This window comes from Erinaceus europaeus, chromosome 8 (assembly GCF_950295315.1).
Source record: "Erinaceus europaeus chromosome 8, mEriEur2.1, whole genome shotgun sequence".
NCBI classification, from domain to species: domain Eukaryota; kingdom Metazoa; phylum Chordata; class Mammalia; order Eulipotyphla; family Erinaceidae; genus Erinaceus; species Erinaceus europaeus.
The window spans coordinates 10969756-10983329 of record NC_080169.1 but is presented as its reverse complement, the minus strand read 5'-3'; the positions used below and the strand labels follow the sequence as shown (position 1 = coordinate 10983329).

The window sequence follows — 13574 nt, the reverse complement described above, 5'->3', positions numbered from 1 at the left end:
ATCCTTCCATCCCTTTCTTTTTCTTCTATATTTCTTTCTGTCTACAATATCTATTGGTAGTTGAGTTTGTGACCAAGAAAGCAAGATCTTGGTCTCATGGAGCACTTAGTGAGGGGAGAAACCAGTAATAATGAGACATCAGTATACAAAGTAAGTACAGAAATAGACTTTAGAGAGTGATGCATTCTATCAATATAAAAAATAAGATGCTAAATTATAAATTAATGGGTCACTTATTTTACTTTTATTTTCTTTCTCTTTTTTTTTTCACTCTCTTCCTTTCTTCCTTCCTTCCTTTCTTTCTTTTTTTACCTTCAGGGTTATTACTGGGGCTTGGTGCCAGCACTATGAATCCACTGCTCCTGGCAGCCACTCCCTCTTTTTATTGGCTAGGACAGAGAGAAATTGAGAGGGGAAGTGGAGGTAGAAAGGAAGAGAAAGATAAACACCTGAAGACCTGCTTCACTGCTTTTATTGTATTTCTTTACCTGAGCACTTCTCAGCTCTGGCTTATGGTAGTGCCAGGGATCAAACCTCAGACTGCAGTGACCCAGAAATGAGAGTCTTTTGCATAGATACTACTTTATCTCCCCAGGTCAGCTGCCTTTCTTTTAAACATATTTTATTGTATTTATTTGAGAGAGAGAGAGAGAGAGAGAGAGAGACGGGGGGGGGGGAGAGACAGATGCCAGATTACAGTTCAGCTCTGTTTTTTTTTTTTAAATATTTTATTTTATTTATTTATTCCCTTTTGTTGCCCTTGTTGTTTTATTGTTGTAGTTATTGTTGTTGTTCTCGTCGTTGTTGGATAGGACAGAGAGAAATGGAGAGAGGAGGGGAAGACAGAGAGGAGGAGAGAAAGAGAGACACCTGCACACCTGCTTCACCGCCTGTGAAGTGACCCCCTGCAGGTGGGGAGCCGGGTTCGAACCGGGATCCTTATGCCGGTCCTTGTGCTTAGCGCCACCTGCGCTTAACCCGCTGCGCTACAGCCCGACTCCCTCAGCTCTGTTTTATGGTGGTTCTGGGGACTGAACCTGGGACCTCAGAGCCACAGGCATGAGAGTCTTTTGCATAACCATTATGCAAAGGGAGACTTTTAATGCCTAATTTATTTGTGGCATTCACCCACAAAACTGCAATTCATTCACCAAACTGCAACTCAACACCTAGAATGGTCCCATTTGGTATGATAATTGGTGACAATATTTCTCCACTGGTTGCAGATTCTAATTCTAAGAGACCATTTAAAATTTCATGCCCACAAAGAGGGAATTGAGGTGTTAAGAGTAATCTGCATGTATATGCTTCTGTTTTGGGTTCCAGCAGCAACTGCACAGTTGGATTGAATTCTACCTACATATGACATAAGAGAAAACTGGCATTTAATTCCCAGAGTCCCACTGATGGCATCTTATCCTTTCAGCTTCCACCTGCTCTATGTTTCTGTGTTACAAGCTTTGTAACCGATTTATTAATAAACTGCAGAAAGGAAACAACAAATGGCCAAATTGGGTTTCTTCACTTGTGCCAAATGTTGTATGGAGTTTTGGGCTCTAAGCCCAATAGACCCAGGTTTCACTCCAGAAACTCCCTTCACCAGCATCCATCACAACACATTACAAATAAGCCATGTCATATCAGATACCATGTAAGCAATTCCTAGGACTCATTTTCCTTTGTCAACAGGAGGCCTTTCAGTAAAATTTGAGATTATTTTCAAATAATTTCAAACTGCAGTAGTGTTTCAGGAAAGTTTGTAGCCTTTAGGGAGACTTTTAATACCTTATAATATATTTGTGACATTTCATCCACAGAACTGCAGAGAAATGATGGATAAGTAGCCTGTTTTTTTCCCACACAGGGAAATGAGTGGCAACAGATGCTTCAATGCGAGATAACCAAGGGACAGTCAATTTTTAAAAAATTATCTTAATTTATTTATTGGACACAGACAGCCAGAATTGAGAGGGAAAGGGGATGATAGAGAGAGACAGAGAGAGACAGAGAGATACCGACAGCACTGCTTTACCACTTGCAAAGCTTTTCCCCTGCAGGTGGGGACTGGAGGCTTGAACATGGGTCCTTGCACATTGTAACATGTATGCTAAATCAGGTGCACCAACACCTGACCCCAGGACCATCAATCTTTAAGTCAGGATTCCTAATAGCCTTATTTTACAGTGACCTACCAAGCTTATCCACAATATTAAAAAAACCAGTCACTAACCTCATGAAAGCCTCCCAAAAGCCTTTGTCTAGACTTTGACAAATTTGCTAGAATCACTGACAATCAGGTCCTCAGTCTGGTCCTCTACCTACTTACTTTTGTGTTTTCTTAGAAGCCCATCATTGTATCAAATTGAAATTTACATATTATCAGTGCAATATATTAGTAATTTATATTTTGCATGAATATCAACAGAAAGTCTTCCTTTTAGTACTCTGTTGTTCACTTTCATTACCCTTCATAATATCTGGTCTACTGCTCTGAACACAGTGACCCTAATAAAGGAATGCTTCTGACTTCTAAGGCCAAAAGTTTTAAACATATGAAAAAAAAAAAAGGAAAACTCCAGATCTTACCATTCAAGATGGTTTTCTACAAAAGCTGACATGGGGCTGATCTGCACTGTGTAAGTATCATTTGCAGAATACTCAAAGAGTCCGTAGTATGGGTTGAAGAGCTCCTGAGACAAAAGGAAGAAGAACTCGCGAGAAGGACCACTGTAGTCCAGGCTGCAAAGGAAACAAAAGCCCAGCAAATCCATTATGTGTGGGAGGCAGGAGGCCTGTTTGAGGCACTAGTCTGCTCTACCAGAGTTAGCCTGGGGGAAGCTGAGAGGAGCCTCAGCTTTTTGAAGTGAATTATAGGGAAATACTAGTTTGCTGTAGAAAAATGAAGATGCAGTAATTGGTTTGGGGTGTAGTCTTACTCAGATGAACTCTAATGGAAGTTTTCCTTAACTTTTTTTTTTTCTATCATGTAGCACCACTGGGCCCAACTAAAACAAGAATTCTGCTGTGGTGTTGTGGGGAAAGACACCCCCCACCCCCCACCCCCGCAACACTGAGTATGCACATGTATTTAGGCATATGTGTGAACTTCCAAGTTCAATCAGCTATACCTTCCTTGGTAGGCTTGTCTTCCAAGTGGTTTTTCCATGAAATCACTGTAATTACATAAAAGTTTTGGTATGCTGTTGAATATGTGTACTCAGGAGAAAGCTATTTGTTTTCCCTTTGGTGGTGGTGGTAGGGGGTTAATGATTTACAGTCAACAGTAAAATATAGTAGTTGGCACAGGTATAACATTTCTGTTTTTTTTTCTTTTTTATATTTATTTATTTATTTATTTTCCCTTTTGTTGCCCTTGTTTTTTATTGTTGTTGTAGTTGTTATTGTTGTTGTTATTAATGTCGTCATAGGACAGAGAGAAATAGAGGAGGGGAAGACAGAGAGGGGGAGAGAAAGACAGACACCTGCAGACCTGCTTCACCACCTGTGAAGGGACTCCCCTGCAGGTGGGGAGCCAGGAGCTCGAACCGGAATCCTTAATTAAGCTGGTCTTTGCGCTGCTTCGTACTGCATTCACTTAACCCACTGCGCTACCACCCGACTCCACATTTCTGTTTTCTTTTTTTTTTAAATTTTTTATTTTATTTATTTATTCCCTTTTGTTGCCCTTGTTGTTTTATTGTTGTAGTTATTATTGATGTCGTTGTTGTTGGATAGGACAGAGAGAAATGGAGAGAGGAGGGGAAGACAGAGAGGGGGAGAGAAAGACAGACACCTGCAGACCTGCTTCACCGCCTGTGAAGGGACCTGCCTGCAGGTGGGGAGCCGGGGGCTTGAACCAGGATCCTGATGCCGGTCCTTGAGCTTAGCGCCACCTGCGCTTAACCCGCTGTGCTACAGCCCGACTCCCCACATTTCTGTTTTCTACATAACACTCTAACCCCTCACCTAGGTAGGAGGAAGGTTTTTTTTTTTTTTTCCAGTTTACTTTAAACAATTCATTCATTCAACAGGAGAGTGACTACAAATCCCTGCTTTTATTTTTCCCCTTGAGGGTGAGGGGGAAGGTGGGAAGGAGGGAAAAGGAGCAGGAGTCAAGGTCAAGGCATCACAGTGGCTAGCTTGCGTCCCATGATGCAGCCCAGGGGTGGGCAGAGGCCGAGCACCTGCTCAGCTTCGGAGGAACACCATGGTGAGGAGGCCCAAGACATAGGCTGCCACTAACTTCTGCCCCCAGGATCTGGGGTAGCTGGCTGCGGAGCTCATCCTGGAGTGAGAGCAGTGGGAATGCCATGGACAGGACGCCCGCCAGCAGGAAGAGGAGGAAGGAGCTGGTGGTGGCTAGTGGCGGGTGGGGGAGTCTCAGGCAAATGTCTGGCTGGGGCTGGTGCTGTCCAGGAAGGAGGTTCTGAGCAGGAAGGTTTCTAATCTGCTACTCAGAAGTGCATATCACCTGAAAACTCAAAGATCTAGTATTTTGAACTATGTTTTTTGCTTTAAATTTGATCAGGTAATGTAAAGCTTTGGTATGTGCCAAGACTATTAAGCTTGTGAGGCTCTTTTTAAAATTTTTTTTTATTATCTGTATTTATTTACTAGATAGAAGATCTTGATACTTGGCAATACTTGGGGGGAAAGTTCTCTTGAGAAGGCATAATCAGAACTACCTTGGAAGAAAATTTAGAGCTCTCTTATTCCCCCTTGGAAAAAAAAAAGGGTTCTGGTCTACCCACAGGAGAGTGTCTACATAAAACGGTGGTGTCTTACCCCTCCTCTCCAACAAAGGTGATGTAGAGCTTATTTCTCTGGAGTTCCTTCCGGGAATAGGCCATCACCTGATTAAACGTTCCCTCCAACAAGTGATCCCGACGGATGATGAGCCTAGGGGGGAAGGTCAGATAGGCAGTGAGCGGTGGCTCTGTAGCTCTCCAGACAAAGCCTGTTCTAGGTGAGTGGTGAGCATTCATTCTGGATTAGGATCTCACTCTCCAGCCCTTCTAAGAAGAAAAAGGTGCAAAGTGTACATTCTGTTGGTTCAGCAATGAACTTCTTTTAGCTTTTTTTTTTTTTTTTTTTTTAAAAAAGAACATTGGGAGCACAAGGACAACATGTAATTGAATATATCCCATTATGATGGATGATTTTTAGTATTAGCTTTGATAAATTTGTGTACTAATCTTTGGTTCTCTCTTGTTCCTCTTCTCTTTCCTTCCTTACAATTTCCTTCTCTCTCTCTCTCTCATCTTTATTTATTTATTGGATAGAGACAGACAGAAATCAAGAGGGAAGGGGGTGATAGAGATGAAGAGAGACACCTACAACACTGCTTCACCAACTTGCAAAGTATTTCCCCTGCAGGAGGGGGCTGGGGGCTCAAACCCAGGTCTTCAAACCCTGGTGACCCTTATGCAGTATATCCTGTGCTCAACTAGGTGCATCACCAGCCAGCTCCCTCTATGTCTCTCTCTCTACCTCTCTCCCTCACCTCTCTCCATTTCTGCAGCACTGGTATTCAGGCATGCACTATCCTTCTGTTCCCAGATCAGTTTTTTTCCCATTCCTTTAAGCATTTCAAATGGTGGGTAGGAGAGATGCCATAGCATTGCTCCACATCATTCTTGGGACTTCTTTCAGTGCATGGTGCTATTATGCCTGGGGTGGGACTGGGGGGTTGAGCCAGGGTCCTTGTGCATGAAAAGGCACAAATTCTACTAGGAGAGCTATCGTCAGTCCTGTGTAGCAATGTCTTTATTTCTGTTTTTTTTTTTTGTTTGTTTTTTTTTCTTGTTAGGACTTTGCTGGATCTGCAGCCTGCTGATTCCACCTTTCCTGGTGACTTTTTATTCTTCTAGATAGAGGGCAAGAGATGGGAGAGATATTACTGCTTGTGAAACCTGTCTCCTGTGTGGGACTCCCATGTGGTGGCCAGGGGCTTGAACCTGGGTCTTGGTGCGTGGTCAAAATGCACATGCTTTCCAGTGAGCTATATCCCAGTCCCCACCTTGCAAATTCTTAACTTCCTTTCTCCTTCCTTCCTTCTTTCTTTCCGTCCTTTCTTCCTCCCTCCCTTCCCCTCCCTTCCGTCCTTCCTCCCTCCCTTCCTTGCTTCTCTTCCTACCCCTTTCCTTCCTTCCTTCCTTCCTTCCTTCCTTCCTTCCTTCCTTCCTTCCTTCCTTCCTTCCTTCCTTCCTTCCTTCCTTCCTTCCTTCCTTCCATGAATGTAAGTGCCGACCCCATCATGGTATCCACTCTCCAAAAAATATTGCAAAAACACAGGAGAATAAAGGATAGAAAGTCATACCAGCTGAATTTAGTGCCAAGCACTGGTACACTCACTTAATTTTCCCTGGACCCTGACCAAATCCTTTGGCTTCTAATTTCCGGTAGAAATTGCGGAGCTTGGCCTCAAAGTCTCTCCGGTAGGGTGAGGGGGCTCTTGCACTGGCTCTCTGTAAACCTGCAGAGAGAAGCACAGGGATAGACGGCCATCACCTATTCGTGAAGGTCAGATACACTAAGCAGCAGTAGAGGAAGGGGCTAGCAGAAGCACAGTTCTACATTTCCATTTTATTTTTCTGAGAAGTTTTCCTTGAATTTCATCACTTCTCAATTACATGTACAATAAATAAAAATAATGCAAAAAAGAGGAAAATCAGGGGCAGGTGATGGTGCCTGTTGAAAACATACATTACCATGAACCAGGCCTGGGGCTAAAGCCCCTGCTCCCCACCTATAGGAGGATGTCTCATGAACAATGAAGTAATTATGCGGGGGTCTTCTTTCTCTCCCTTGCTATCTCTCCCTCCCTACCTCAATTTCTCCTTGTCCTAGCAAATAAAATAGGAAGAAAAAAGAGAAACAAAAGGAAAAAATGGCCATTGGGATTGGTGGAGTTGTAGTGCTGGTAGAGCAAAGGAATGGTGCAGGTTAGCTAGAAAACACACACACGCAAACACACACTGTTGTACATCTTTGTACCTAATATTTAAACAAACTATAAATGTCACAAATCAAACTAGACTAAATTACCTTGATTTCTCCAACTAACTTCATTTATTTTTTAATTTATGAAAAACTCTGCTTCTCCACCGAGACCTCCAACATTGTGATGCAACAAATCAAACAAAGGGAACATTTTCTCAGTGTTGGATGTAATTTGGGGATATGCGTTGGATTTAAGTTAATTATCTTTATGAACCTAGCAAGGAAAACATTCTTTTCTTGTTCAACAGGACGTTGAAAATAGAGAAAATGCTTACAGAGAGATTCTGTAAAATTACTCTAATGCATAAAGAACTTCTAGGGAAATAATTTTTCATCATGTAAGAATTCCTTGGCATCTTCATGAAGATGTAACAGTGGCCCCTAGTAATCATTTAATATAGTAACCCTTTTACTAAAACTAAACTAAAACTGGGTTCAAGCCCCCAGTTCCCACCTGCAGGAGGAAAGCTTCACAAGCAATGGAGCAATATTGCAAGTCTCTCTCTCTTATAGCTACGTGTGTGTGACTCACCACACCCACCATCAGCATGCCTCCTTCTCTTGTCTGATAGTCATCACAGTTTTCACAAAATCTAAGAGACAGGGGAGTTGGGCGGTAGCATAGCTGGGTTAAGCGCACGTGGCACAAAGCGCAGGGCCCACTTAAGGATTCCGGTTTGAGCCTCTGGCTCCCCACCTACAGGGGAGTCGCTTCACAGGCGGTGAAGCAGGTCTGCAGCAGGTGTCTGTCTTTCTCTCCCCCTCTCTGTCTTCCCCTCCTCTTTCCATTTCTCTCTGTCCTATCTAACAACAATGACATCAATAACAACAACAATAATAACTACAACAATAAAACAAGGGCAACAAAAGGGAAAATAAATTAATTTTTTTTTTAAATCTAAGAGACAATTTGGTGACTATGTTTTCTCAAGTTGATGGTTTTTTTAAAAAATATTTTATTTATTTATTTATTTATTTATTAATGAGAAACATAGGAGGAGAGAGAAAGAGCCAGACATCACTCTGGTACATGTGCTGCTGGGGATTGAACTCAGGACCTCATGCTTGATAGTCTGATGTTTTGCCCACTGCGCCGCCTCCCAGACCACTCTCAAGTTCAGTTCATCTGACTTAGTTATCTATACTCCCCGTCTAAGCAAAACCATCCAGTAGAGGTGGAAGGGCCTGACTGTTTGGGCCACGTGTTCTCTATAGCTCCTACTCAACTCTGCTATTTTTGATATAGAAGTTTTTCCCCAAAGTACATAAGCAGATGTGGCTGGGTTCCAAAGACATTTATTTATAGGCACTGCAATTTGAATGTCATACAATTTTCCTATTTCCTGAAATACTGTTTTTGTAAAAATGTGTTTTTATTTTTGCCTCCGAGGTTATTGCTGGGGCTTGGTGCTGGCATTACAAATCCACTGCTCCTGGCGGCCATTTTTCATTTTTATTGTATAGGATAGAAAGAAATTGAGAGAGAAGGGTAAGACAGAGAGAGGGAGAGAAAAAGATAGACACCTGCAGACCTGCTTCACCACTTATGAAACAACCGCCCCTGCAAGTGGAGAGCCAAGGTGGGACCTGGGTTTCTTGTGCATGTCCTTACGCCTCATATTATGTGCAATTAATCCTGTGTGCCACTGCCTGGCCCCCATGTCTTGTTTTTTTTTAAATTATTGAGAAACACAGAATGCATTCTAGCTTGGAGGGTATTACAAAAACAGGCAACAGTTTGTTAACACCCAACTTAGGTAGTGTGCTTTCCATCCGAAAACTGAGAGGCAAGGAGGGAGAGGACAAACATGATTTCTTTGCCTACCACTTTCACTTGATGTAAACACAGATGATCACTTACAGGAGTTCTACTGCCAGCTACTGCAGTTACCTGGGGAGCTCTGAGGTGAGGAACAGGGAGAACAGCGGGGAGAGAAGTTGTATCCGGGATGGAAGGCAGCCTGTAGTGGCACATAAGACATAATCTCTTCTTCGAAGAGACTGAAAAGTGGGAGAAATAAAAAAAGATGTTAATTTTCTGTCCATGAGAGAGTTCGTGAGTTGCAGCAGTAGTGGTTGGGATGCATTGGATCGACCTTCTCGTGGTGCATCCCGTGAGTACCCATTCATTGGGGAAACTGACGATCCTTCCTAGCTGACTGAATCCACATGGATCCCAGTCACTTTCAAAGTCAGCAACAAGCAGCTCCTGACAGCTTTCAACCTGACCTGTTGACTGGCTACGGAAGAAGGGAAATGCTAGAAGAAGAAGAAGCAGTAGTGGTTACAATTTCTTTTTTCTTTTTTTTCTTTTTTTTTTTTTTTTGCTGGGGGGAAGGTTTTGTGGTACAGTCTTTACACATAGGCTCAGCCTCTCATTTCCCCTCGATTGGTGTCTATGAGACACCAACAGGATCCCAATGTCCCTCCATCCTGTCCCCTTCCCACTTTCCCCAGCATCCTTTGCTCTGGTGCAAAATGCCACATCCAGTCCAAGTTTCACCTTATGTTTCCCCCTAACTGTTCTGAAGTTCCACCAATAAGTGAAGTCATTTGGCATCGATCTTTCTCTTCCCGGCTTGTTTCACTCAACATGATGCCTTCAGGTTATGACCATGATATTGCAAAGGAGAAGACTTCATTATTTTATTTTAAAATATATTTGATTTATTTATTTTGTTTTGTTTACCAGAGCACTGCTCAGCTCTGGCTTATGGTGGGTCGGGAGATTGAACCTGGGACTTTGGAGCCTCAGGCACGAGAGTCTCTTTACAACTACTATGTTATTTGTATAACTACTATTAATAGCTGCATAGTACTCCATTGTGTATATGTACCACAGCTTTCTTAGACATTCATCAAATCTGGTTGCTTTCAAGTTTCGACTATTATAAACTATGCTGCTATGAACACTGGTAGGTGTTTTAGTTTTCCCTGGATAAATCCCTAGGAGAGGGCTGGGCTGGGACCTAAGGTGAGTCCATTTCTAGAGTTCTGATGAATCTCCAGATTGTTTACATTCCCCCCAGCAATGTAGGAGAGTCCCTTTCCCCCAACAGTTTCTCCAACAGCTGGCTTTTCTGCCTTCTAATGTGTGACATTCTCACAGGTGTAAAGTGGAATCCTGTTGCCTTATTTTTTTCTTTCTGTTCTTACAATAATACGAATGGCTCAAATTTAGATGGAGTAATACAAAGATCTGTGCATCTCAGCATGCACATTCTCAGTGTCTTAAAACTCTACGCCCCAAATAAAACCTCCACCAGGTGCTGTGCATTGCTCTTATATCACAGTTGCAAATGTAACAGGGTATTGAAAGTGAGTGCGAGGGTGGAGCCCTCCTTTAGCTGCAGCACCAGGACTCCTCTAGAGCAAATGGTGAGTGTTTCATTATGGACTGCACTAGAGGGCTGCTCTTTCTGGGGCTTCCAGGGTTATTGCTGGGGCTGGGGCTGGGAGGGGGCTGGGGCTGGGGTTGGGGTGGGGGTGGGACTGGGGATGAGGATGAGGATGAGGATGGGGATAGGGATGGGGCTGGGTCTGGGTCTGGGACTAGGACTGGGACTGGTGCTGGGGCTGGAGCTGGGGCTGGGGCTGGGGTTGGGGCTGAGGCTGGGGCTGGGACTGGGGCTGGGACTGGGAGGGGGCTGGGGCTGGGGCTTGGGGTGGGGGTGAGACTGGGGATGAGGATGAGGATGGGGATAGGGATGGGGCTGGGGCTGGGGCTGGGACTAGGACTGGGACTGGGACTGGGACTGGGACTGGTGCTGGTGCTGGTGCTGGGTCTGGGGCTGGGACTGGGGATGGGGATGGGGATGGAGATGAGTGCCAGCACTATGAATCCTCTGCTCTTGTTGGCCATTTTTTTCACATTTTATTGAATGGACAGAGAGAAATTGAGATGGGAGGGGAGATACAGAGGGAGAGAGAGAGACACCTGCAGACCTGCTTTTCTGCTTGTGAAGCTTTGCCCTGCCGGTGGGGAGCTTGGGGCTCGAACCTGGATCCTACATGGATCCTGCTCTATACTATGTACATTTAACCAGATGCACCACCACCCAGCCCTGAGGGTAGCTTTTCCATATACTTTCCCAGAATAGTTTCAGGCTTAGTCTCTTACCTCAGCAAAATGACTAGATCTGCATCACAGGACAACTTGTCAAGCCCGTGATTACCCTCTGTCCGAATGTAATGAATTTTCTCCCTAGAATAGTATGGGAGACAAAGTAGGAATTACAAACCAACACATAAGCTAAGGAATAAATCCCTTTCTGGTCCCTTGCTATTTCAATATGGCTGAACAAATAACCTTGTTCTAACATCTAGTGTGTCTCCTGGTAATTTAAGTTGATATTGCCAGTTCTCGTGATGTTCTTTACTCAGCAAGAGATTTCTTTTTTCCCAGACACACAGTGTCAGAAGCTGAGAAACACAGCAAAGGTAAAGCTAGATAGTCAGAAGCAGAGCTGAGTAAGGACGGCTGCTTAAGGGCTGTGATGGGCCCATAGCATCATGGAAAACTATGAGAGGGAGAGAGAGAGTGTCCTGGGAGATGTTAGGAAATGCATATGCTGTATTAGTGGGTGTGGCCACCAGAACACAGGAGCATTTTCTAGGTCAGTCTGTATACCCATCTCTCTCTGTTTAGTCTTTCGCAGATTCTTCGTTTTTCTTCACAACTTCCAACTCCAACATGAAAATTACACCATAAAAAAGTCTATGGGAAAAACAGTATTTATATTGATCCAATTAACTGATTTGCTTCTTTGACCATCAAATATTAGAACAGTATAAACATGAGTCATTCCATTGTATGCATGCTTCAGAAATCTGGGGAGATTAAGGATATGACTTTAGAACAACAGGTAAGAAATTAATATAGTGAGATCCAGCCATTCTTTTTTAAAAAATTAATTTATAGAGACAGAGATTGAGAAGGGGAAGGGGGAAGACAGAGAGGTAGAGAGACAGAGAGACACCTGCAGCACTACTTCACCACTCATGAAGCTTTCCCCTTGGGGAAAGCTTGGGGACTGGGATTTGAACTCAGGTCCTTATGCACTATAATGTGTACACTTAACCAAGTGTGCCACCACTCCATACCAACCCAGCAACTCTTTACTCAGTTTATTCCAATGGATTGATTAAAAAAATCTCTCTATCTATATAAATATTATGGTCCAATTTTTCAGTCTATCTGATTATCACATATAGATACAAATCTTCACCAAAATTTGCATACTTTTGAGCAGAACTATAACCCTAAAATTTTGGTTTGACCATATGAATGAAAGACAAGGGAAACTTTCTGGCCTCTGCAAAGATACATAAAACAGGATTAAACAGAAAAATGTGCAGAAAGTCAACCTCTCAGTATAGCTAGAGTATCACTATAAAAACTGCTATTAACGGGTCGGGCGGTGACGCAGTGGGTTAAGCGCATTTGGCGCAGAGTGCAAGGACCGGTGTAAGGATCCCGGTTCGAGCCCCCGGCTCCCCACCTGCAGGGGAGTCGCTTCACAGGCAGTGAAGCAGGTCTGCAGGTGTCTATCTTTCTCTCCCCCTCTGTCTTCTCCTCCTGTCTCCATTTATCTCTGTCCTATCCAACAACGAACAACATCAACAATGGCAATAATAACAATAACCACAACGAGGCTATAACAACAAGGGCAACAAAAGGGGGAAAAAATGGCCTCCAGGAGCGGTGGATTCATGGTGCAGGCACCGAGCCCAGCAATAACCCTGAAGGGAAAAAAAAAAAAAAAGAAAAAACAAAACAAAACAAAAGCTGCTATTAACAAAACTTGGGGGAGCAGAGTTGTGTTCATAGTAGGCGTTGGAAACCAGAGCAGAGTTGCCCACATAGCATTTCACAGTAAGTCTGTGGAAGTCTGGTCAAGAGTACAAGAAGCATGCTTCCTCCACCAGCTGCTACTCTACCCATGTGCCCGAGCATTGTCTTAAAATCCTAACGCTTGAATTTGTGTGTTTTGCCAGTGACAATGTCCCTGGGAGAGATCATTCAGCTGCTTCAAGGTATCCATCTGTGGGTAAGCTCAATCTCTCTGTGTGCGTGGAAGAGAGAAAATTTTAGAATTATCTTTTGTTCCCAGGGCATTTGGGGAAGTGAAGCCTGGAGATGGACCACTTTCTTGAGCAACAGTAACATCAAGGAAAACTGCACAGTAACTTTTCTCTCTCTTTAAAAAAAAATTTTATGTGTGTGTTGGCTTATTTATTTAATTTTAAAAATTTATTTATTATTTGATAAAGCCAAAGAGAAATTGAGAGGGGAGAGGGAGATAGAGAGGGAGAGAGAGACACCTGCAGCTCTGCTTCACCACTCGTGAAGCTTTCCTCCCAGCAGGTGGGGACTAGGGACTTGAACCTGTGTCACTGCACACTGTAATGTGTGTGCCTAACCAGGTGTGCCACTGCCTGGCCCCTGCAGACCACATCCAAGCTCAGGTTCCTGAGAGTGTGGCTAACTCTAGGAGCATTATGCAGGTCCAGTGGTTCTAAAGTGCTGTCAGCTACTCTGAGCTTCAATCCCACAGGCACTGAGGACTGGG

At 43.6% G+C, this 13574-nt stretch overlaps 1 protein-coding gene across 4 annotated transcripts in view; it reads right to left on the bottom strand.

Moving 5' to 3' along the window:
* The window catches only part of HECW1 (HECT, C2 and WW domain containing E3 ubiquitin protein ligase 1), a 345650-nt gene that overhangs the window by 41033 nt on the left and 291043 nt on the right, over positions 1–13574 (bottom strand). For all 4 annotated transcript variants that reach the window (XM_060195885.1, XM_060195887.1, XM_007535072.3 and 1 more), the window contains 5 exons: positions 11123–11206; positions 8894–9003; positions 6355–6475; positions 4786–4899; positions 2587–2739 (listed from right to left, as the gene is read on the bottom strand). In XM_060195885.1, coding sequence (XP_060051868.1) covers positions 2587–2739; positions 4786–4899; positions 6355–6475; positions 8894–9003; positions 11123–11206 — 582 coding nt within the window. The remainder of the gene's footprint in view (positions 1–2586; positions 2740–4785; positions 4900–6354; positions 6476–8893; positions 9004–11122; positions 11207–13574) is intronic.